General features: G+C 43.1%; 1 protein-coding gene across 1 annotated transcript in view; it reads right to left on the minus strand.

Moving 5' to 3' along the window:
- ADCY7 (adenylate cyclase 7) overlaps positions 1–25,178 on the minus strand; it is a 275,475-nt gene that overhangs the window by 53,637 nt on the left and 196,660 nt on the right. Inside the window, exons 7-10 of the mRNA XM_082270019.1 lie at positions 21,088–21,215; positions 16,938–17,096; positions 12,122–12,254; positions 4,849–5,037 (exon numbers count right to left, since the gene is read on the minus strand). Of these exons, the coding sequence (XP_082126145.1) occupies positions 4,849–5,037; positions 12,122–12,254; positions 16,938–17,096; positions 21,088–21,215 (609 nt within the window). The remainder of the gene's footprint in view (positions 1–4,848; positions 5,038–12,121; positions 12,255–16,937; positions 17,097–21,087; positions 21,216–25,178) is intronic.

A 25,178-nucleotide genomic window follows, 5' to 3' on the forward strand; every position in this document is an offset into this window, starting at 1 on the left:
TCAGTGTATAATTTAAGTGAAAATGTTGTGTAAAAAAAAAAAAAAATTGTAGTTTTCCAGAAATTCATGGCAAAACAAAAAATATTCCACGGACTGAACATGCCTCTCAACTTTAAGGGCCAGTTCACACCACATGCAGTGTGTTTTTTTTCTGCATCAAAAATGCATGGAAAGTAGACCCGAGGGTCTGTCTGTTGGGTCTAATGGAGGAGGTGGTGCCTTCTGTGGTGCATAGGACTTTATTAACCATCCTTCTTTTCTATGCTAAAAAAGCCATATTATTGCACTGGAAAAAGGTGTCCCCCCTCATCCTTACTGTTATCTCTCAAGGGGGTGCCCGAAAAAATTTGAGAAGGTGTAGAGGGCATGGGTGGAATCTTCTGATACAGTTGGTTATATGTCCTGTGAAGTGGTATTATACACTGCCTGTTCTATTTTGCTTCTCAGCCACAGTTTAGCTTTGATGCCTCGATGGAGACTGCTTAGTTAGATAATAGTGTGGAGTGTGAACCTTTTTCTCCATGGAATGGGGTTGGCTGGATGCTGAGTGCTGCTCGGTTTAGCCGGCCCCAGGCCTTGACTATCCGGGTCCTTATGTCGGGTTGCTGGGGTTGTAGGGGGGTGGAAGGGGGGGGGGTTTAGACTGTGTTAGTGAGTCCCTCTTTTTTCTGTATAGTTAGTTACCTCACTGTGTGAGGCTGTTTACTTTTATGTAATGTTATGTTTCTGTTGGTTGTTTTCTTTCCAAAACTCAATAAAAAGAATTTTACAAAAAAAAAAAAAAAAAAAATGCATGGAAAGTAGGTTTTATGGTTTCCAATGGCATAGTTCACACTAGTGTGGTCAGTTCCAGGGCATTCCAGTTCCAGAAAAAAAAGTAGAACATGCTCCATTTTTCCTGTACCTGACTGTATGGAACGTGGTGAAATGCATCAAAAATGCACCGGAACGCATCAAAAACACACTGACCCCAGTACATTAAAAAAAAAAAAACAGGAAAAAAGAAAAAAAAAACATCTGGAATGCATCCGGAAACGCATCAAAAAAGCACTAAAAACGCACCAGAAAGCGTAAAAAATGCACATGCAGAAAGGCATCCAGAATGGATCTGAAGTGCATTTTTTTGGTGTGAACCAGCCCTTAACCTTAAATGAGGACACGTGTGTTCCAGTGCGTTTTTGGTGTGTTTAGTTGCGTTCCGGTGCATTTTTCATGCATTCTACCTCGTTCCAGTACAGTCCAGTGCAAAAAAGAATGCAGCAAGTTCTACTTTTTTTTCTGGAACTGGAAGACACTGAAACTGACTGCGCTGATGTGAACTATGCCATTGAAAACCATATAATCAACCATCCACTGGACTGCATGTATGAACTAGCCCTAAATGTTCCAGGCTAGGGTCTCTCAAAATGCGATAGGCATCTAACATCTTTCGAGACCCTGTGTGAATGTGTGCCCTAGACTGCGCCGTACTGTATCCTATATTCATAATCCACTAGTGTGTGGTAGGGACGGTAACAGAGACCATATGCAGAGACCAGGTTGACCAGGACAAGAGAGACAAAAATAGCGGGTGTCACACCTATATCCGCGTTTGCTACAGACACATCTTTTTTTGGGTGCTCTTTAGGTAGGGGTACCAGGGAGGACATCCACGAAATTGCCTCTAATGCAGCCAGCTCACTGCATCTGGATTGGCAAATTGGGCCACAGCACGTTCTGGAAACAAAAGGGCTGTGATGATCTCTTCCTGGAATTTTAGGAAGGATCCATTTCTTCCTGACGCTTTGTATAGCACAAAAGCGTTGAACAGAGCCAATTGGAATAAATATACAGACACTTTTATGTACCAGCTTCTGGCCCTATGGGCAATTAAGTACGGCCCCATCATCTGCTCATTGAAGTCCACCCCTCCCATATTAAGGTTGTAGTCATGGATACAGAGGGGCTTCTTAATATCACCAGTCACCGTTGCAGCTTGGACTGTCATATCTGCGTCAATTGAAGACAGGACAAAAACATTCCACCTCACTGCAAGCAATTCATTACATTTCAAGCAGGCTCCCTCCCCCTGTCTAAGTGGGGCATTTACAAGCTGTTGGGGGAAGCCCTGGGAATTAGGCACACCGTGACACATGCGCCAATTCCAAATTCATAAAATGTGTCACACTTGTGTAATTATTGTCAACGTACAAGTGGTACCCCTTTCCAAATAATGGTGACACCAATTTCCAAACAATCTTGCTGCTGCTGCTCCCTATGTAGTCTGGGCAGGCACGGGGCTCCATGCTGCTATCTTTTCCCTCGTAAACCAGGAAACTATATGTATAGCCTGTTGCAGCCCATATCTGGCACACTGGGGAGAAACTGTTTGAAAACACTCAGGGACTCATCTACGCAGACAGCTTGTTGGGGTGTGTACAAGGCTGAAAATTTTTGGTTCAAGTGATTTACGAGGGGCCGAATTTTGTGGAGCCAATCATATCCAGGGCCAGAGGACAACAGAGTTAATTGTCATTGAAGTGCATAAACTGCAAGATTTGCTTGTATCTAGTGTGGCCATGGCAGCAGAGAACACGGGCATATGATGAATTGGGTCAGTGCACCAATATGACCACAACTCATTAATTTTAGTAATGCCCATTTTGAGGGATAGGCCCAGAAAAGTCTTAAATTTGGAAACCGTGATAGGTTTCCAAGCAAATTGTCTGGCAAGGGTCAAATTTAGGTTTGTGGCAAATAAATTGATTGGTGTATTAATTGCTTTTCTCCACAATAGATCCAGATCCATACAGATCCTCTGTGAAAAACAGCAAAAAAAGAAAACCAAGGGGAGTTAAATCTGCTGTTTCCACCTGAATTCCTGGGTTGCCAGTGAACGGGGGGGGGGGGGGGGGAGTATGGACGCTGCAGAATTTGTGGGCTCCAAATCAGGATTTTCAAATGCAGCAGGAAGGACACCATGAGCTCTATGGGCCTGTTTTTGAATTATTGGGGGCTGTGGGACACTACTTGTGCTAGCCACCACACCAGATTGAATTGCACTTATGGAACTCGTCACGTAACCAAGTGTTACTGCAGTGCTGGTTTGTCTACAACCAGGATGTACTAGGCCGCTGGTGCTCATGCGATTGTAGCACCTCAGCAACCTGGGAATGGGGTCGGGTATGCCTGACTTTAGCAGGGATCACTACTCCGTTGTCAGAGCTATCTGTCAGGGTGCCGCTGCTCTTTACAGGTTCGAATACTGAGCCTGATTCTGACAGTGAGGACTCCCTATCACTCTCATGTGATGCTCAGCATCCTGTAGGCCTCTTCACTAATGTATCTTTCTTTAGACATTTTGGCCAATAAATTTATAGGTACCTAGCGAGACTCAAAGGTAAAAAAACCACCTGGTTGTCAAAGACTGTTTTAACCACTCTTAAAAAATGTACCTGCTAGCGCTAGCAGAGAATAGGCCGGATTCTACTAATGCTGCGTTTTTTGTACTGTGTATTAGAAGTGACAGTGATCTAATGACACTGCAATTGTTGGGGGGGGGGGGGGAACGGAGGGGCTAAATGCAGGTGCTGACAGGTGTCGGGGCTGATCCTGCTAACGCTGCGTTTTAAGGAATACTATACTTTTATAGTTCTGCTCAAAATCAAAGATATTGATCTGTCCAGACTATATTAGTAATAGAGGTGTATAGTGAGTGTGTTAGTGTTACTGACAACCAAAGGGTTCAAATTTATTAGTGAATATGTGCAGGCAAGCCGACGCTGTCTGTATTGATGCTAACTGACACTATCTGGCATCACCCGTGACACTAATGGTTATGCTAGCCATATACTAAAACATATTATTGCTTTTTATCAGCTTATAACCATCACAGTCCACAGCCCAGGGGCGGACTGACCATTAGGGCATTTGGGCACTGCCCGAGGGGTCAGGGCTAGTAGGGGACCCCATGAGAGTACCTCTGTGCCAATGAATCTGTGCTTATCCCAGAGCTCAGTTCCAGATGTATCACGTTAACTGCAAAGACTGGATGTACGTCTGTAAAGACCGGACGTACATCCGGTCTTTACAGTTAACGTGATACGTCACTTCCGGTGTGGTGGAACGCAAGCTTAAGTAGCATTGGAATGCATGCCACTACACACCGCTACACAGATTGAGTAGAATGGTAGGAGTATTACCCACTATATTTTGATATGATAAAGCTTGTATTTATATTGGAAATGTGAGTGTAATTCCTGTGGTTACTCTAAATAAATTAATTTAATTGGAACGTACTGACCATTAGTTTTTTATGCTTATTTGCCTATCCTTATGGAAAGGCTATCCTGAAGACACCCAAGCTTATCCACTTACCCTAAAGCCTGTCAGACCCCAAGACCATAAGTCCTTAAGGGGTCCACACAATCTGGTAAGTGGGGGGAAGAGGGCACGTGTGGATTTATTCATACAGCACTTGGGAGCACTTTATTATACAGCATTTGCACAAAGAATTTGCAAAGTGGACATTTGTGTTTTTCACTGAACTTTATTTGGACACGATTATATTTATATTTTTATAAATTTTTCATAATTTTATTTATGGACATGTATATGTATAGCACATATTTTTTCACTGGTTTATTTAATTAATGTTTAGATCACTAGAATACTGTTTTTAGAGCTGTGTTTATATATTTATTCATTTTTTTCACTTGGTGATGAGCAGCAGCTGCAGTATATAAGGGGTGTTTTTCACTCAAATATCTAATTTTACATATGCGCAGGGTGGACCTTTTCTGGTTTTTTTATTTCATACTCAAGGCAATGTTTTAATTATTTTAAACATTTAAGACTACATCTACTTACCCGCTTTGGTTTTCCATTTGTGACAGGAATGTCAGTGCTGGAGGGCTCACTTGAGTCCAGGTGCGAAAATGGCCTTGCAGCTCCCCATGATTCAAGGTACCGGGTCATTCGAACTGAAGGTCGAACCTTAAGTCCATCATTTACTCGAGGACGAGGAATATGGTTGTTTTTGCTCCGACGTTGTCTGGACTAACAGTGGAAAACACAGCACAAAAAACAGTTATAAACAGTACAACTGGCTCTACTTAAAAAAAAAACATAAAGACACAAGATGGATGCAAAGTTTATACAATGGTGTAATAAGAACTATTTTCTATCTTTATAATTCTGTGGTAGAAAGGAAAACTAGCACATTGTAAAAAGACATTTTTTTAGTTGTTTTTCATCACAAAAAAGTGCATTCCCTATGACAAATTCATATCAAATGACCCTATACTCCGCACTTTATACATAGTTAAATCATACTGGCAAACTACAGATCTGAACACACAAGGGCCCTGTGTCAGGTTTGGATATTCTGGGAATTATCTTACTTACAGTTAAATTAATATTTACTGTTTTACCTGTCAATTGATTTTTAACTTTGGTCAACCTTGTGATTAACACTGCACTGCCCACTATTACATAGTTTATGAGGTCGAAAAAAGACATCAGTCCATCCAGTTCAACCTATGATGTGCGTGTTTGTTTGCTGTTAACCGTACATTGAATACCCCTGTATGTTGTGGTCTTTAAGGTGCCCATCTAATAGTTTTTTAAACTATCGATACTCCCTGCTGATACGACTGCTTGTGGAAGAGAATTTCACATCCTTACTGCTCTTACAGTGAAGAACCCCCTATGTATTTTAAGGTTAAACCGTTTTTCCTCTAGTTTTAGTGAGTGGCCACGTGTCTTATTGTATTCCCTTTCTCTGAGTAGTTTGTTCCTTATGCTAGGGTCGCCAGTACAGTATTTGCACATTGATATCATATCCCCCCCCAATTGTCTCTTCTCCAGAGAGAATAAGTTCAGTGCTTGTAGTATTTTCTCATAGCTGATGTCCTCCATTCCCCTAATAATTTTTGTTGCCCTTCTCTGGACTCTCTCCAGTTCCAGCACATCCTTCCTGAGGACCTGTGCCCAGAACTGGACAGCATACTCCAGATGTGGCTGGACCAGAGTCTTGTAGAGAGGGAGAATATTCTCTTTATTTCTGGAGTGAATCCCCTTTTTTATACATCCCAGTATTCTGCTGGCTTTGCTTGCAGCGGCTTGGCATTGCATGCCACTGCCAAGCCTGTTGTCTACCAGTACCCCCAGGTCCTTTTCCATCCTAGACTCTCCCAGAGGTTCCCCCCCTAGTGAGTAGCTTGCTTTCTGGTTTCTGGCACCCAAGTTCATTACTTTACATTTTTCAACATTAAACCTCATATGCCATGTAGTTGCCCACCCCATTATTTTGTTCAGATCCGCTTGTAATGTTTCCACATCCTGCATAGAAGATATTGGCATGCTTAGTTTAGTATCATCCACAAATACTGAGATTGTACTAGATATCCCCTCCTCTAGATCATTTATTAATAAATTAAACAGGATTGGCCCCAGGACAGAACCTTGGGGGACCCCACTTTCCACACCCACCCAATCCGAGTACTCCCCATTAATCACCCCCCTTTGCACTCTCCCCTGGAGCCAGTTCTCTATCCAGGTACTCACCTTATGGTCCATACCTACCTTCCTTAGTTTGAACAGTAAGCGTTTGTGGGGAACGGTGTCAAAGGTCTTTGCAAAGTCCAGATACACCACATCCACAGGCCTACCTTTATCTAGGTGGCAGTTCACTTCATCAGAGAAGGTCAATAGAGTGGTTTGGCAAGAACGGTTTTTCATGAATCCATGCTGATTACTACTAATAATACCATTTTCATTACTAAAGTCTTGTATATGGTCCCTTAACATCCCTTCCAAAATCTTGCAGACTACTGATGTTAGGCTGACCAGCCTATAGTTACCCGGGATATATCTTGGCCCTTTTTTAAATATTGGTACCGCGTTGGCTTTTTTCCAATCAGCTGGCACCATACCCGTCTGTATACTATCCTTAAAGATCAAGAATAATGGTCTGGCAATCACCTGGCTGAGCTCTTTAAGAACCCTCGGGTGCAAGCCATCCGGTCCCGGTGATTTATTTATGTTAAGTTTCTCTATTTTAGTTCTAAGTCTATCTTCTGTTAGCCATGGCAGTACTTCCTGAGGTGTGTTATTTTGTTTGGCCTTACAAGCTGGGTTAGTGTAGCCCCCCAATTCTTTTGTGAAGACCGAAGAGAAGAAATTATTTAACACTACCGCCTTTTCCCTGTCCTCTGTGGCCAAATCTCCTTTGTCGTCTTTTATGGGGCCAATGTGTTCTGGCCTCGCTTTCTTACTGTTTATATACTTAAAGAATTTTTTGGGGTTCTTTTTACTCTCTTCTGCTATATGTCTCTTGTGTTCTATTTTAGCTGCCTTGATTTTGTCTTTACATTTCTTATTACACTCTTTGTAATGCTTGAATGCTGCCAATGACCCCTCAGCCTTGTATTTTTTGAAGGCCTTTTCTTTAGTATTAATATGCATTTTTATGTTGGAGTTTAGCCACCCAGGGTTTAGTTTTGCTCTTTTAAATGTATTTCCCTTTGGAATGCACTCCCTTTGTTAAGTATGCTCTTGAAGCACTCCCATTTTTCCTCCATGTTCTTTGTTCCCAGGGTTCTATCCCATTTGATATTTTCTAGCAGCGAGCGCAGTTTTGAGAAATTGGCTCTTTTGAAATTCAGTGTTCTTATATTACCCTTATGTTTCCTATTACTATGATTAATACTGAAACTAATTGACCTATGGTCACTGTTTCCTAAGTTTCCCCGTATTTCTATATCCGTGAGCAGGTCTGTATTGTTGTTAATCAGTAGGTCAAGTACCGCATTGTTTCTTGTCGGTGCATTCACCATCTGACCCATGAAATTGTCCTGCAAAACATTTAGGAACTGCCGAGCCTTGGCTGAATGTGTGGTTCCTTCTGCCCAGTCTATATCTGGATAATTAAAGTCCCCCATTATAATGACATTTCCCATCTTTGCTGCCAATCCCATCTGTAAAATGAGGTCCGCCTCCCCCTCCTCCCTCTGGTAGGGGGGCCTATAGCATATGCCCAATATTACCTTCCCCACAGTGCCTTCCCTTTGAAGTTCTACCCATAGGGATTCTAACTCGTCCAGGGATTCTAACTCGCTACATTATTAATATCATCCCTCATATTTACCTGTACACTGTTCTTAATATACAGACATACCCCTCCCCCTTTTTTACCTTCTCTATCTCTGCGATAAAGGGAATACCCCTGAATGGTCGCCATCCAGTCATGAGAGCTGTCAAACCAAGTCTCTGTTATCCCCACAAAATCTAAGTCCTCCTCAAACATCAGCAGCTCCAGCTCTTCCATCTTGTTGGTCAGGCTTCTGGCATTGGTATATAAAACCTCTTAATTTTGACCGGTTACATACAGTGGGTACGGAAAGTATTCAGACCCCCTTAAATATTTCACTCTTTGTTATATTGCAGCCATTTGCTAAAATCATTTAAGTTCATTCTTCTTCCTCATGAATGTACACATAGCACCCCATACTGACAGAAAAACACAGAATTGTTGACATTGTTGCAGATTTATTAAAAAAGAAAAACTGAAATATCACATGGTCCTAAGTATTCAGACCCTTTGCTGTGACACTCATATATTTAACTCAGGTGCTTTCCATTTCTTCTGATCATCCTTGAGATGGTTCTACACCTTCATTTGAGTCCAGCTGTGTTTGATTATACTGATTGGACTTGATTAGGAAAGCCACACACCTGTCTATATAAGACCTTCCAGATCACAATGCATGTCAGAGCAAATGAGAATCATGAGGTCAAAGGAACTGCCTGAAGAGCTCAGAGACAGAATTGTGGCAAGGCACAGATCTGGCCAAGGTTACAAAAAGACTTCTGCTGCACTTAAGGTTCCTAAGAGCACAGTGGCCTCCATAATCCTCAAATGGAAGACGTTTGGGATGACCAGAACCCTTCCTAGAGCTGGCCGTCCGGCCAAACTGAGCTATCGGGGGAGAAGAGCCTTGGTGAGAGAGGTAAAGAAGAACCCAAAGATCACTGTGGCTGAGCTCCAGAGATGCAGTCAGGAGATGGGAGAAAGTTGTATAAAGTCAACCATCACTGCAGCCCTCCACCAGTCGGGGCTTTATGGCAGAGTGGCCCGCCGGAAGCCTCTCCTCAGTGTAAGACACATGAAAGCCCGCATGGAGTTTGCTAAAAAAAAACACCTGAAGGACTCCAAGATGGTGAGAAATAAGATTCTCTGGTCTGATGAGACCAAAATAGAACTTTTTGGCCTTAATTCTAAGCGGTATGTGTGGAGAAAACCAGGCACTGCTCATCACCTGTCCAATACAGTCCCAACAGTGAAGCATGGTGGTGGCAGCATCATGCTGTGGGGGTGTTTTTCAGCTGCAGGGACAGGACGACTGGTTGCAATCGAGGGAAAGATGAATGCGGCCAAGTACAGGGATATCCTGGACAAAAACCTTCTCCAGAGTGCTCTGGGCCTCAGACTGGGCCGAAGGTTTACCTTCCAACAAGACAATGACCCTAAGCACACAGCTAAAATAACGAAGGAGTGGCTTCACAACAACTCTGTGACTGTTCTTGAATGGCCCAGCCAGAGCCCTGACTTAAACCCAATTGAGCATCTCTGGAGAGACCTAAAAATGGCTGTCCACCAACGTTTACCATCCAACCTGACAGAACTGGAGAGGATCTGCAAGGAGGAATGGCAGAGGATCCCCAAATCCAGATGTGAAAGACTTGTTGCATCTTTCCCAAAAAGACTCCTGGCTGTATTAGATCAAAAGGGGGCTTCTACTAAATACTGAGCAAAGGGTCTGAATACTTAGGACCATGTGATATTTCAGTTTTTCTTTTTTAATAAATCTGCAACAATGTCAACAATTCTGTGTTTTTCTGCCAGTATGGGGTGCTATGTGTACATTCATGAGGAAGAAGAATGAACTTAAATGATTTTAGCAAATGGCTGCAATATAACAAAGAGTGAAAAATTTAAGGGGGTCTGAATACTTTCCGTACCCACTGTATATCCTCATTTGATGTTTTTAGGCTGCTCTTGAGATTTTTCCCCATACCCATCCTGGGTTTAGGAGCTCTAAACATCCTAACGCTTATGTCCCCATTTGTGCCCTCTGGATCTTGCTTTCCACTGGCTAATTCTACATCTGTACCCTCCCCTCCATCACCTAGTTTAAAAGCCCCTCTAACTTTATGGCCATCTTCTCACCCAGTACGCCTGCACCCTCCCCATTTAGGTGCAATCCGTCCCTACCAAAGAGCTGGTGGCCGACTGAGAAGTCGGCCCAGTTCTCCAGGAACCCGAAACCCTCCTTACTACACCAGCTCCTCAGTCACTTGTTAACTTCCCTTATCTCCCGCTGCCTCTCTGGTGTGGCTCGAGGTACAGGTAGTATTTCTGAAAATACTACCTTGGAGGTCCTAGTCCTCAACTTAGCTCTTAAGTCCCTGAAATCGTTTAGGACTCTCCATCTTCCTCTGCCTATGTCATTGGTACCCACGTGTACCATGACAGCTGGGTCTTCCCCAGCCCCACCCAATAACCTGTCCACCCGATCCGCGATGTGCCGAACCTGAGCGCCCGGTAAACAACAGACTGTTCGGCGCTCACGGTCTTTGTGACAGATTGCACTGTCTGTCCTTTTAATGATTGAGTCCCCTACCACCAGCACCTGCCTTTCCTTTCCCTTTCTCCCGGCCTCACTGGAGGAGTTCTTCCCCTGGCAGCTAGGGGCGTCACTCTGCTCCAGCAATGCTGGTCCCTGACTGGTTTCCCCAACATCACGCAATGGGGAGTATCTATTGGGGTGCTCCAGCCCAGGACCGGCCTCCTTGCCTTGTCCCCTTCTACCCCTCCTATCACCCCTCTACTCTGCTCTGATGCCTGCACCTCCAATACTCCGCCCACCTCTGTGCAGGCCCCTGCCTGCACCTGACGGGTACGATCCTGGCTCTCCTTCGGTATGGACATTCGGCTCAGTGTTGCCAGCTGCATCCCTAGATTCAGGACCTGAGCTTCCAGGGAAGCAACGTGCTTACATTTTGTGCATTTGTACTCGCCCTCGATTGCATGATCGAGGAACGCACACATATCACAAGATGCACACCAAATCGCATCTCCACACCCACCGGGCATTGTACCTACTAATCTAATCTAATGGGGATTCAGTAATTTTAGTCTATCCTGTGTGGCTGTTTCCTAGCTTCCTAACTCTACCTTCTCACCCTCTGGTACTCCGCTACACTCACTTGACACTCACAGTCGCATAGCCTGGTCAGTCGCACAACACTCACAGTCGCACCGCCCGATCAGTGGCACAACACTCACAGTCGCACAGCCCGGTCAGTCGCACAACACTCACAGTCGCACAGCCTGGTCAGTCGCACAACACTCCCAGTCGCACAACACTCCCAGTCACACAGCCCAGTCAGTCGCACAACACTCACAGTCGCACAACACTCCCAGTCGCACAACACTCCCAGTCACACAGCCCGGTCAGTCGCACAACACTTCCAGTCGCACAACACTCCCAGTCGCACAACACTCCCAGTCGCACAGCCCGGTCAGTTACACAACACTCACAGTCGCACAACACTCACAGTCGCACAGCCCAGTCAGTCGCACAACACTCACAGTCGCACAGCCCGGTCAGTCGCACAACACTCACAGTCGCACAACACTCAACGACGCACAGCCCGGTCAGTTGCACAACACTCACAGTAGTAATAGGTACTCACAGGTGCTCAGGTAGTAATAGGTACTCACAGGTACTCAGGTATTACTTCCTGTTTATGCTTTTCTGCTTACCCGAATCTCTCCCCCGCTAACTGGATAGATCTGGTGATGCTGATTCATTGTCCAGTGAACAAGCTGGAGGCAATGAGGTGACACAGGAAGGTGTATTGCTAAACCAGAAAATAAGCGCATCACCTGCCTGCTTGTGTAGTGTTACACATGTACGTAGTTAGAACTTCTTTGGCAGCTAAAACAAACATACATGTATCTCAGCTTTATATTTAACCATTTTCCTGCAGTGATGCATCAATTAAACATCCTAGTAGCTGGGACATGTGTTATCAAATTATGATTATCTCTACTCTACCCATACAACTCACTTACCCTCGGATCAATGACAAGGTAAGTCTTGATGTTCATTTCCTTAAGATAAGGATCCCTTAAGTCTCCATGTCCTTCTTCCACACTGTAAGCTCCATTTAAGTGTTTCAGTGTTGCTTCCGTGATGTGAACCCGACTAACAAAACAAGAGAAATGCCATTTTATTTAAGACATGATCTTATAAGTGATTTAAACAATGGCTATACTAGAATTGCATCTTGTTTCTGCTACAGATTATTTTAATGTAAATCATCCAGTTGTATATCTTCAAATTATTAATTGCACACATCAAAAATCTATTTACTCTATTGTTTTCCAGTATTTTAGTGATAGACCTATTATACTTGTTTCTAGTTACTACTTTTGTCAATGTGCAAATAGTATCTTTCTACACTGATTAATAAGCTCTGCTTTTTAAGCTATAAGAAAGAATTAAAAAGGAAATTGTTTTAATTTACATTGTACTGAAAGGTATTAGATAGTAGAACTATAAATAAGACATTGTATACAGAGCTGCTAGATGATAACCTTGGTAAAGTAAAAAAAGATAGAGATAAACATTTTATTTAAAAATTAGCAAAACCCGCAATTGTTCTCTAAACCTTGGCATGTGGCATATAGCACAGAAGATAACAATCAACAGGCACCAAAACTGGCACTACTTCTTGTCTGGTGATGTAGGTGGTGAATAATCTGTGGAATTCAGTGGAGTCCAACAAAAGATTTTCTTTTTTATTACTAACATTGTAATTAATGTGTAACATTTCTTTTCAACACAAAAAAGTATGAAAATATTTTATCTGTCGGGCATTGTCTTTTGATATTTTAATAGATGTGCTACCATTAGGTAGCAAGTGGGAGTTTAAATGATTTTAACATGTTAATAAATCCTCTATTACAGCGGTCGCCAAGCAGTGGTCTGTGGACACTGATGGTCCACGAAAAAGTTTTGGTGGTCCCCAGGGGTTCTGACACAAATCAGCATTGTGCCGATGTATACTGCCCAATGTTGTTTCCAGTGTTGTTCTCAATGTGCGCCGATAGTCAATACTGCCAGCACACGTTGATACCCGATGCCTCCCTCTGTAGTTCTGGCTCCTGTGAACTCAGAACGAGGCACCGGGAGTAGTGCAGAGAGCGGGAACTAAAGAAAGAGAGGAGAAAGGGAGGGCGCACGGAGCTCAAACACATGACTGGATAGTGAGGTGAGATCTAATGAGAAAGTAATGCAGTAGGTGCTAAAGAGTGGGGGGGACGATGACAGAGAGCAGGAATAGGCTTGTAAAATTTATGTTAGTGGTGTGCGGGAATTTGAAAATGGTAATTTTAGTGGTCCATGAGGTCCGAAAGGTTGGAGACTACTGCTCTAGCAGAAAAAAAGTGAAGTAATTTGCATAACATGTTCACATCATTCCATTACACAGAATATGCTGGCTGTTGGGATTTATGGAATGGAATGGAATGCAGTGTGTACTTAGCATTAAAGTGGTTGTAAAGCCAGAAGGTCTTTTTATCTAACATTCTATGCATTAAGATAAAAAGCCTTCTGTGTGCAGCAGCCCCCCTCAACCTCTTTAATACTTACCTGAGACCCCTCTCTATCCAGGGATGTGCATGAGTGCCTCAGACATCCGGGACTCTCTCTACTGATTGGCTGAGACACAGCAGCAGTGCAATTAGCTCCATCTGCTTTCTATAAAACTAAGTTAGCCAATCGAGAGGGGGGTGGGGCCAAACAGCAGCTCTGTGTCTGAATGGATACAAGAAGCTGCAGCTCGGCTCAGGTGCCCCCATAGTAAGCTGCTTGCTGTTGTGATTGTCAGAACTGGGACAATCACTCCTTGAAGGAACAGGTCTTGTACTGCCCCAAACAGACCCTGCAACCCTGTGGGGACAGGCGCAGGCTGAAAGGAAAAAACCTTGCCGGGGGACAAGATCAAAACTCGATCTTGTAGCCAGACCGAGTTACTTTGTGGACCCACTTGTCTTGTACCGGGAAGTCCATGCGTCCGGAAGTCAGCGAAGACGTCCTTCCACCCCAGTACGGGTGGGGGCGCACCTTAATGCAGAAGGAGCCTTGTCCGTGGGTCTGAAAAAGCCCGCTCTCGGCTTGCCAGACCAGGTTCATTTGGATCTGCCAGAGGAGGCCCTGAAAGGCTTCGTGCCCTTGTCAGTCGACCCTGATTGACGAAAAGACTTCTTATGAGCTGTGAAGGAAGGCCCACATCTACGACCAGGTTCCTTGCCCTTAGTAGCCTGCGGAAGAAAGGTACTCTTCCCCCCTGTGAGACCTTTATGATCATGCAGGGTAGCTCCAAACAGGCAATCTCCTTGAAAGGGAAGATCAGTCAAGGCCTTTTTAGAAGTCTGGTCCGCAGACCAGCATTTAAGCCAAAAGACACGCCGAAGGACCACCACCAAAACAGAGAGGCGAGCCATCAGAGGACCTGCATCCAAAGAGGCATCACAGATAAACTGCAGCCCCTTGACCAGCTGGTCCACCAGCTCAGCGAAGGCAGGGGGAGCTGTTCTCCATCCAGGTCACGGCATAGGAGCTTAGCCCTCTCGGTCAGAGTTTGCGACACCAGGGCAATGGTAAATACCGGCCTCATTGCAGAACCAGCTAAAGTGTACATAGTGCGAGCCACAGCTTCCGCCTTCTGGTCAGCCGGATCCTTGAAGGCCGTGGACTCTTCAACCGGAATCATGGTTACCTTGTTTATTCCTTTAGGGGTAACGCCTAGTAAAGTGCTTAGGAACCCCATGGGAAAGCTTTGGTCATCCCCCCTCTTTAGCGACAATTCTGTGAAAATAAGCAGGGAAAGGAAACGCCTTTGCCACTCTGGATGGCTTGTGAGTGCCAAAGGGTACCTGCGCCTCTGTCACAGCTTCAGCTGCATCCTCCATCTTCAGGGTATCAAGCACAGATACAATCAGTGCATCCACCAGCGCCTTTTCATGATGTGGAGGAATCATCCTCACTATGAGAGCATTCCAGGCGCGTGGTTGCAGACCCAGAAGAATGACCCGCGTCCGCCACAGCTGAATCAGATTCAGGATCTGATAAGACAGATGAGGCAGGGGAAGGCAGGAAATGCTTTTTTGCTAGCCTGTCGCTCGCAAGCCACTTCCAGCCGGGACACAAAGGACTCCAGGACCGCCGTCAGTGCATGGATGCTTGGTTGGGACCAAGAGGGCCCCGCAGCCTCAGAGAGGGGATCAGGTGGGGAAATGTGCTCCAAAAAGACTCAATGAGTCACTAGGGGGACCCCACAAAAAAGTGTAACACACTGCTGAGGGACAACCTCCACTGCGCTGGCAGCACCACCTGGTTGCCAAGCAAAAGGCACAGAGCGATCTTCAGCAGAGAGGGAGAGGACCCTATCAGACTCATCACCCACCGACACAGGCACCTGCAACCACCAGGAGAATCTAGACACATGGCAATCAGGTAGCTAAATGATCCAGGAGTCAACACCAGGGGATAAGGAGGGGCTCCCACCGCCGAAATTGCAATCCACTGGGCACCACTGTCATGGCCGATGCTATTTGCAATTGCAAACTACAAGAAAATGTCCACCGGACTACACAAACATGGCCACAGTGTATAGGAATATACAAGCTGCAACAAAATGGCGGCCCCGCCCGGCACCATGAAGTATACAGGGACCCAGAATTGGGAGACTAGGCCTAAAGGACAAATCCAAGCAGGACGGGGGCCCTGGCAGGAGCCCCCACCAGGTACAAACCTCCCCACAGACGATCGCCCGGTCGCCGGCGGCGCACGTCCGGACCCCATCACCAGTTGGCACCCTGCCCCCTTCCCAGGCCATCCAAACAGCCCCAGTGTATGTGGAGGAGGGGCAGGCTAAGGGACTCAGCAAAAACAGGGGGGGGCTGCCTACGGGAAGGAGGGGAACTAGGGAGTCCGACCTTTCCAAGGAGGGGCCCCATGTCCACCCCAAAACCCTCCAGGGGCAGAGGGGAGACAGCTACTCACAATAATAGGAACCAGGTGGGCACTGCTCCAGACAGATCCTCCTGACAGATCCTCCTCTCCATCGAAATGGGGAGGCTGTCGGCCAGGAGGAACGCTGCGACTCAGGCTGAGGCCAGTTCATATGTGACCTCAAGAGATATTTATCTTGCAGGGCCAGCCCTGTCCAGTGGGGCTGTGTCGCGGCCGACCTAGTGTGGAGCTGAGGCCTGCGCGCACTTGCTAGCCAGACTGGGGTGACCACTGGATCTAGATTATCGAGCCCGTCGCCCAGTCCGGCTGTTGAAAGTAGATCTCACAGGAAAAATCCAGGAGGAAAACATTTTCTATCTAAAAAAAGTTTGCCAGGACCAAAGATTCCAGCAAGGAACTAGGTCCTTACTCCTGACTAGGCAGAAAAAAACTGAGTGACTATAGCAGAATGACAGGAGCTATGTCTGTCAATGAATGAAAGAGAAAAGTAGATTTTACATGTAGGAGGGAAGTGCAGAATTGGCCCGATTGGTTAAACAATCCACTTTAGATTTACCTACAACTATGGGGTGTAAAGGACTATGTCAACAATCTGTTCATATGATACACAGTATAATCTGAGATGCATTCTCTCTATAGAATTGTTGGCAAAACGAAATGAAATGGCAAAACTTGATTTTGCAGGCCATCGTAAACACTATTAACAGTTCCCCACATTCACCAGAATCAGGCTGTCGGATTTTCAAGTATAATCTGTAAATTTGTGTAATTGCATTAATGGGTAATTAACAGTTATAAGAAACAAACGTTTTGTATTATTCCTTTAACACATTTCTTCGATTATTTTACCCTGGTACTCCTGCAGATTCCATACGATTGGCCAAGGAGACATCATGTGACCAAACATCAAACTGCCATTTTCGCAATCCTATGACCCCACAGAGAACATTTCCAGAATGCACTCCAACCCTCATATTAATATCTGCTCCAGTGGCTTCTCTTACTTTCCTAGGGAAACAGAAATGGACATAATTATGAAAAACCCCAGAAAACACATGCACTTTAGATATAAAATCCAACTAAATACTGTCACATCTATCATTCTTACAAAACATAGAACATGTGGCAAATGCTTTATATCTTTTTTCAATGTTCTGAAAAATGTTTACATTTAAGGCTGAACGCAGTGATAATGTGTAATGTTCCAATTCTCTTACTACTAGCTACTATGGCTTAATGTTTGACTTATACATAACAAAGTTCTGAAGTTTAGCTGTAAATACATACACATCTCACAACCCCTCCATGCAGTAACATGGATTATCCATCACTTCTACAACCCTCTTGTGAGCACTGCACTGCTGGCTGACTTTTAAAGTGACACTAAAGATAAAACGTTTTATTTTCAATTTTGGATAGAGCAAAGGAGGGTTATACCCCCTATCCATTTTTTATCATCTATGTCCCACTGGGGAGCTTCCCCTTCACTTCCTGTACCATAGCCAGAACAGGAAGTGAGAGGAAATCCTTCCAAAGTGAGGGAATTCCAGCATGTCACAGGGGCCACAGAACTAGTGCCCCCATTGGAAGATCTCCCTTCTATTTCTGTTCTGGAGACACAATTTAGGATTTTCTTTTCAGAACACTACACAGGACAAATATAGAGGGTGAATTTCCACAATGGGGATGCAGACAGCAATATAACCTGACAAGAGTTCTAATCCCCCTCCACTCTATCCAAAACAAAAAAAATTTACATTTAGGGACATTTTAAATGCAATTTATAAAGCATCACTGTATCTGAATGGTTGCTTCTGTAATACCAGATTTCACCAGTGGGGGTACTGCTGAATAAATCTTTAATTCTAGTTCCTGGTCACTATAATATTTGAGAGCAAAAAGGAGTGAACCTACCTATTAATAATGCCATTATGTCATTGGATTGGTATATATAAAAATCTAAAAATGCCTATATTAATTCTCAATTCTCTTTCTGTATTGAATTCTCACACATGGTTTCAAAGATTTTTACATTTCCTTCAATCCCACCATTCCTCCCACACTCCGAAGTAGTGGTAGGTCCATTGCATCCTGTCTAATTTGGCCTAGAACAGGTGCACCTTATTAAATTAGAACATCCTCCAAAAAGTTTATTTATTTCAGTAATTCAATTCAAATAGTAAAACTCATATATTCTATATAGATGCATTACACACGGAGTGATATATTTCAAGCATTTCTTTCTTTTAATTTTGATGATTATGGCTACAGCTAGTGAAAACCCAAAATTCAGTATTTTAGAAAATTTGAATATTACATAAGACCAATGAAAAAAGGATTTTTATTACAGAAATGTTGGCTTACTGAAAAGTATGTCCCTGTACAGTAAAGTATGCACTCAATACTTATTAGGGGCTCCTTTTGCATTAATTACTGCATCAATGCGGAGTTGCATGGAGGGATCGGCCTGTGGCACTGCTGAGGAGTTATGGAACCCCAGATTTCTTTGATAGCAGCTTTCAGCTCATCTGCATTGTTGGGTCGGGTGTCTCTCATCTTCCTCTTAAAAATACCCCACAGATTCTCTATGGGGCTTAGGTCAGGCAAGTTTGTTGGCCAATCAAGCACAGTGATACCATGATCATTAAACCAGGTATTGGTACTTTTGGCAGTGTGGGCGTGTGCCAAGTCCTGTTGGAATATAAAATCAGGATCTACATAAAGCTGGTCAGCAGAGGGAAGCATGAAGTGCTTTAGAATTTCCTGATAGAGGGCTGCACTGACTTTGAACTTGATAAAACACAGTGGACCAACAGCAGCAGATGACATGGCTCCCCAAATCATCACGGACTGTGGAAAATTTTGCATTTCATTTGGAAATCAAGGTCCCAGAGTCTGGAGGAAGAGTGGATAGGCACAGAATCCAAGTTGCATGAGGTCCAGTGTAAAGTTTCCACAGTCAGTAAAGATTTGGGGAGCCATGTCATCTGCTGGTGTTGGTCCACTGTGTTTTATCAAATCCAATAGTCAGCGAAGCCCTCTACCAGGAAATTCTAGAGCACTTCATGCTTCCCTCTGCTGACCAGCTTTATGGAGATGCTGATTTAATTTTTACCAGGACTTGGCACCTGCCCACACTGCCAAAAGTACTAATACCTGGTTTAATGATCATGGTATCACTGTGCATGACTGGCCAGCAAAATTGCCTGACCTAAACCCCATAGAGAATCTGTGGGGTATTGTCAAGAGGAAGATGAGAGACACCAGACCCAACAATGCAGATGAGCTGAAAGCCGCTATCAAAAAAACCTGGGCTTCCATAACACCTCAGCAGTGCCACAGGCTGATTGCCTCAATGCCATGCCACATTGAACCAGTAATTCATGTAAAAAGAGCCCCAACCAAGTATTGAGTGCATACTATATACTGTATATGGACATACTTTTCAGTAAGCCAACATTTCTATATTAAAAATCCTTTTTTTTATTGATCTTATGTAATATTCGAATTTTCTAAGATACTGAATTTTGGGTTTTCACTAGCTGTAAGCCCTATTCATCAAAATTAAAAGAAAGAAATGCAGGAAATATATTGCTCTGTTTGTAACGCATTTATATAAAATACTTGCATTTCACTTTTTTAATTAAATTACTGTAATAAATGAACTTTTTGATGATATTCTAATTTCATGAGATGCACCTGTATGTATGAATGGGAGTTAGGGACCTTAGAGTGTAAGCTCCTTGAGGACAGGAGCTCCTCCCTAAAATGCATATGGGTACATTTTTATGAGATGCACCTGTATGTATGAATGTGAGTTAGAGACCTTAGTTTGTAAGCTCCTTGAGGACAGGGACTGATGTGAATGTACAATATATGTGAATATATGTGTAAAGGGCTGCATGAATTAATGGCGCTGTGTAAGTACCATTAATAAATAGATAAAATAAATAAAGATTTTTACGTTTTATCTAATTCCGAATTAAAACTCATTGCGTTATCATAAGCATATGCTAAACATTGTAATGGTCTGTTAGTTATGGAACCATCTTCTTATATCGCATTTTCTCATATTTTTTCCTAGATTAAAATAAAACAGCTTAAATGATAGGTGTTCTCTCTGGCTTAGTTCAGTATTCATTTTAACCTATCTTCATTTGTGTCCTTGCTCTTTCCATTGTTTCTTGTGTAGGGGCTATGAGCCAGAAGCCAGCACACTACTTCTCATAATAATCAAAAAGCATAAAAACAGGATAGAATAAAATGTAGCTAATCTGTGTCCTATCCCTAACTAAGCAAGACCTAAAACTTAACTGCACCCCTAGTTTACACTGCACCCTAACCAGCTGGATTTTAATACTTAATGTGACTCTTGCTGCTAATATGAAAGGAAATCAACTAAAGTCCTTGCTGCCAAACTCCTCTGGTTAAAAGGATAATCTTGATTAAAGATCGTCTTCATTTTATACTGCCAGGACTGTCAGATGCTAGAATCCCCTGCCGATTTCAGTTTCCTCTATCAGCCTTTGGCCACTGCAGGAAACAGTAAAAATATAGGGGCTGGTGAAAAAAAAACACATGACACAGCTTAGGACCAGGTATCGGACAAGACCTGAAAGTTTGCTGGATGCTTAAGATTTTGTACATGATTATCTTATCAACCCAGTGGAGGTCAGCAGCAAAGGAAGTTTGACAGGCAACTTTAACATAGACTTAACACTTAATTCTCAACATTTAACACTTTACCTGACCACTAATACTAAACCTATGACTGAACTGCCTAATACTTAACATTAATCCTGATTATTAACCCACTAACCTTTTAAACTAAAACCTAATGCAACCTCTAAACTAATCCCAAGGAACCCCAAAATAAAAGGCTCTTGGCATCTAAATTCCATTTTTAGGCACCTGATGCACTGGAGCAATACAGTGGACACTATAAGCGAGCCTTGCATTTTACTAGTCATGCTTTCTTTCAATTTTCATGTGAACATACTTAATTGCATCACACATGTCCAGCCCCATCTTGACACAGTTCTTGGCATTGTTGGGTAAAGACACTGGCAGACCTGATACACAGTAGTAACAGTCTCCTAAAATCTTGATCCTCATACATTCATTTTCCTGTAAAGAAAGGATATGAAACAATTATTAGGATTTCAATGTTGAAATATAGAAGTAGTATTTTACCTTTACATATATAAGCAGTATATATTTAGGCAGCACTCCTATATTCCCATCATCACTTACAGGATGTACTGTATTTTGTGCACAATAGGTGTGAACTTTTCATGTGAATGTTTTTAACATTTTTTAAATAAAGTCAGTTGTAAATTGAAAGCTCAATGGGATTTTTTTTTTTATTCTCTTCTAAGCTGCTTAAACCTGAAAACCCAGTGCACTAACGGCTTCCCAACCGCTGCTGTTTTACCTACTAATAGGAAAAAAGCTCTTATGAGCTTGTTATTTATTTATTTTTTTTATGAGGCCCATCCTGGAAGGTGGAATCCTATTCACAGAGAAGTGAACTAGCAGGGTGTGTGTTGACACAAGAAAACAGTTATATTTATTGGATGAAATACACTTTTGCACAAAAAGAATTCTGACACTTTAACATAATTCTAAAAACTGTTTATATGAACTATGTTTGTTATTACCATTGCACATAAGCTTTGTAGTTTATTTATATGGCACTTTTTCCATAGTGTACACTTTTAGTGTTTTGGTTTGCATTTTTACATCTATAGAGATTTAGCGTTACACTGTTGATTTAAACCATTTGATTGCTAGATGATGGAGGTCAGAGATGTGCCACCACAATGCCCTAGTTAACCCAATCCCCCCCACCCCTGTCCTTTCCCCATCTAGTATTTTCTCTCCTCTATACGGGAATCCCTGGGGAGGCAGGTTTTAGAACACCTATCACTGCCTATGGTGTTCTTTGTATATTGGGTTATTAGAGAATACATCTGCAAGGAGCTTTTCAAGTTATACACTGTTGGCTTAAAATATCGGTTTGTGCAAAGTGCTGGCTGGTAAGTTAAGTGATTCAGTTAGTTTCTAGCATGTACATTCATTCTGAGTTGTAAATTTGATGTTGTAAACAACTTGGATGTGTAACAACACATAAAAGCGTACTAGGATTCACTGATAAATAATTTTAAAATGAAATGATGCAACCTAAATCATGTACATTATTAACCACTTGCCGACCGACTCAAGTACATTTACTGTGGCAGTCAGCCCCGTACAGGCAAAGTGACGTAGTACTACGTCGCTCGCCTGTGAGCCTCTAGGGGGAAAGCGTGCGCCGCCGGGGGCGAGCACGCGCCGCCGGAGGCGCGCTCCCACCGCCGCTCGTTTCCTGACATGTCTGCGCGTGTGACCGGCAGATCCGATGTCCGCCGGCCACTCGCGATCTCCCGGTGGAGAGGGAGAAAGGCAGGCGGCTGATGTAAACAAAGCCGCCTGTCATTCTCCCTGATCTAACTGCAGAGATCATACAATCCTGCTATGTAGGATCGTATGTCTCTGTGGTTACATCACTAGCCACACCCCTTTACAGTAAGAAGCACGCCCCTAGAGACACACTTAACCCCTTGATCACTAATAAAGTTAACCCCTTCCCTGCCAGTGTCATTTTTACAGTAACAGTGCATATGTATAGCACTGATTACTATAGTAATGTCACTGGTACCCCCAAAAGTGTCAAAAATGTCAGTCAGGGGTCCGATCTGTCCGCCGCAATGTCGCAGTCCCGCAAAAAAAAAATCGCAGATCGCCATTACTCAAAAAAATAGAGCATGCGCGCTCTTTTTTCAAGTGTTAATGCCACTTGAAAAAAGAGCGCGCATGCTCATTGAGATCTTGGCGCATGCTCTGAAACGCGTTGTGTCATTCTTCTGATCCTGTTGACGTCACGCGGCCGACGCTGCGTTCCAGACTGACACGTGGAGATCAGCCAGTCCCGGAAGACAGCAGCTGGCTTGTTCTGTCCTCCGTTTTCCAATCCACCGGCTTCGGTCATCTCTTCTCCCGGACCCTGGACTCTGGACTCCACGATCATCCACTAACATCAGATTGAGCCTATGACTATGTACCCCATGTGAGTTGCTACATTTTGTGTGCCTGTTATTATTAAAACTTGCTGCACTTAGAGGCGAATCACAAAATAGGGCCTGGTCAGGAAGGGGTAAAATCTTCCGGGGCTGAAGTGGTTAAAAAAATACTACTTTTCAATACAAAATGTTTTTCCTTTGCACCTAATGGATGCACACAAATCTCACTATAAAACAAATACATTTTGGCCACTAACAACACCATAAATCTTATTTTTATTTTTGTACAAATGCAAATGTTTGTACAGTCAAAAGGAACATGTATAACAATTATTTTGCTGCTATGGCTTTTTACTTCCAAATGATCCACAATTTTTATTACTAAATAATTTTAACCTGCTATTTACAGTAATCTTTAATTTCTTTTTGCTGTAAGTGTCAATACATTTACAAAGGTTTTTCTATTCTATCAGTCCAGCTTTTCAAATATTTTTCCTAGCCTGTTTAATGTGTGGGTGTTTTGTGTTGTCTAGTCTAATTCAGGCAACATCTCAAGTTAATTTGTTTTCAGAATTATTTCCTGAAGCATTGTTTAAACTAAGAGAGTTGCAACCCTTACTCCTATTTTATCCTGAATTAGCCTGGTAATATCCTGTCATGTTAAGTGTACTGTGGCTGTAAACATAATTGCAAGTGAATTTTATGGAAAGGAAATAGACCAAAAACTACCCACAGGAGGGAAGACATACCACATTGATCCTTACTGGAGAGAAAAATTGCATATGAAAGTTTTTTAAACCACATTTAGAACATAGACTTCAACAATTCAAACACAGTCAAATGAAATTGAACGTAAAATAGTAAATTCATTATTTTAGGCAGAAATTATTCTAATATTTTCAGAGTGTGTTGGATGTAACAAATATCTCAGTTTAGAAGCATGTAAGAAAAAACAATAGTTTAAAGCAGTATTAAAACCCCACAGCAATTATTTATTATATTGCAGTTTGCTGATTATTAGATGTGGTGGCCTAAAAAGCCTTAAAGGGGTTGTAAAGCCAGAAGGATTTTTTATCTGAATGCATTTTATGCATTCAGATATAAAGCTTTCTGTGTGCAGCAGCCCCCCTCAGCTCTCCTAATACTTACCTGAGCCCCCTCTCTATACAGAGATGTTGATGAGTGCTTCAGGCATCCGGGACTATCTCTCTTGATTGGCTGAGACACAGCATCAGCGCCATTGGCTCCCGCTGCTTTCAAACTCAGTTAGCCAATCAGGAGAGAAAGGGGCCGAATGGCAGCTTTGTGTCTGAATGGATACACGGAGCTGCAGCTCAGAGTCTGCATGGGTGCCCCAATACCAAGCTGTTTGCTGTGGGGGTACTAAACAGGAGGGAGGGGCCAGGAGTTCCAACAAGGGACCCGAGAAGAGGAGGATCTGGGCCACTCTGTGCAAAACCACTGCACAGAGGAGGTAAGTATATCATGTTTGTTATTTTATTAGAAAAAAAAAAAAACAAAACTAGACTTTACAATCACTTTAACTGATGTCTGACTTTAACTTGTTTGTGAAGTCCATCTAAATCTGCCAGTGCATCTAATACTCTCCCCAGATTGACAATGCTGCTGTCCAAGGGTTAAGCTGGCCACAGATAGATGGAAGATCAGCCAGCTCAGCAAGGACATCTATGACCATTACAAACTCTCTACACATCACACTTAAGTAGAATTGTACCATAAATATATACTTCTAGACTGTATGCCTTTTCCACTTTATTCAAGATATTTTACTGTATGTCACATTTTATGTGACAAAGGGAATGCCCTGATAAAATAACATTCCACCCCATAGAAGCCCTCACACTGCCTCTAAACATGCTTGGGGGATCACTTATGTAACCTACTAATATGACAGTAATGATTTGCATGCTCAGTGGCAATTACCCTAAACTGGCTGCCACTTAAAGACATGAACTAGCAATGAAGTAACTGAGACATGTTTATTTAAAGTGGACCTTGCATTTCACAC

This window comes from Pelophylax lessonae (genome assembly GCF_965119305.1).
Source record: "Pelophylax lessonae genome assembly, chromosome: 10".
Classification (NCBI taxonomy): domain Eukaryota; kingdom Metazoa; phylum Chordata; class Amphibia; order Anura; family Ranidae; genus Pelophylax; species Pelophylax lessonae.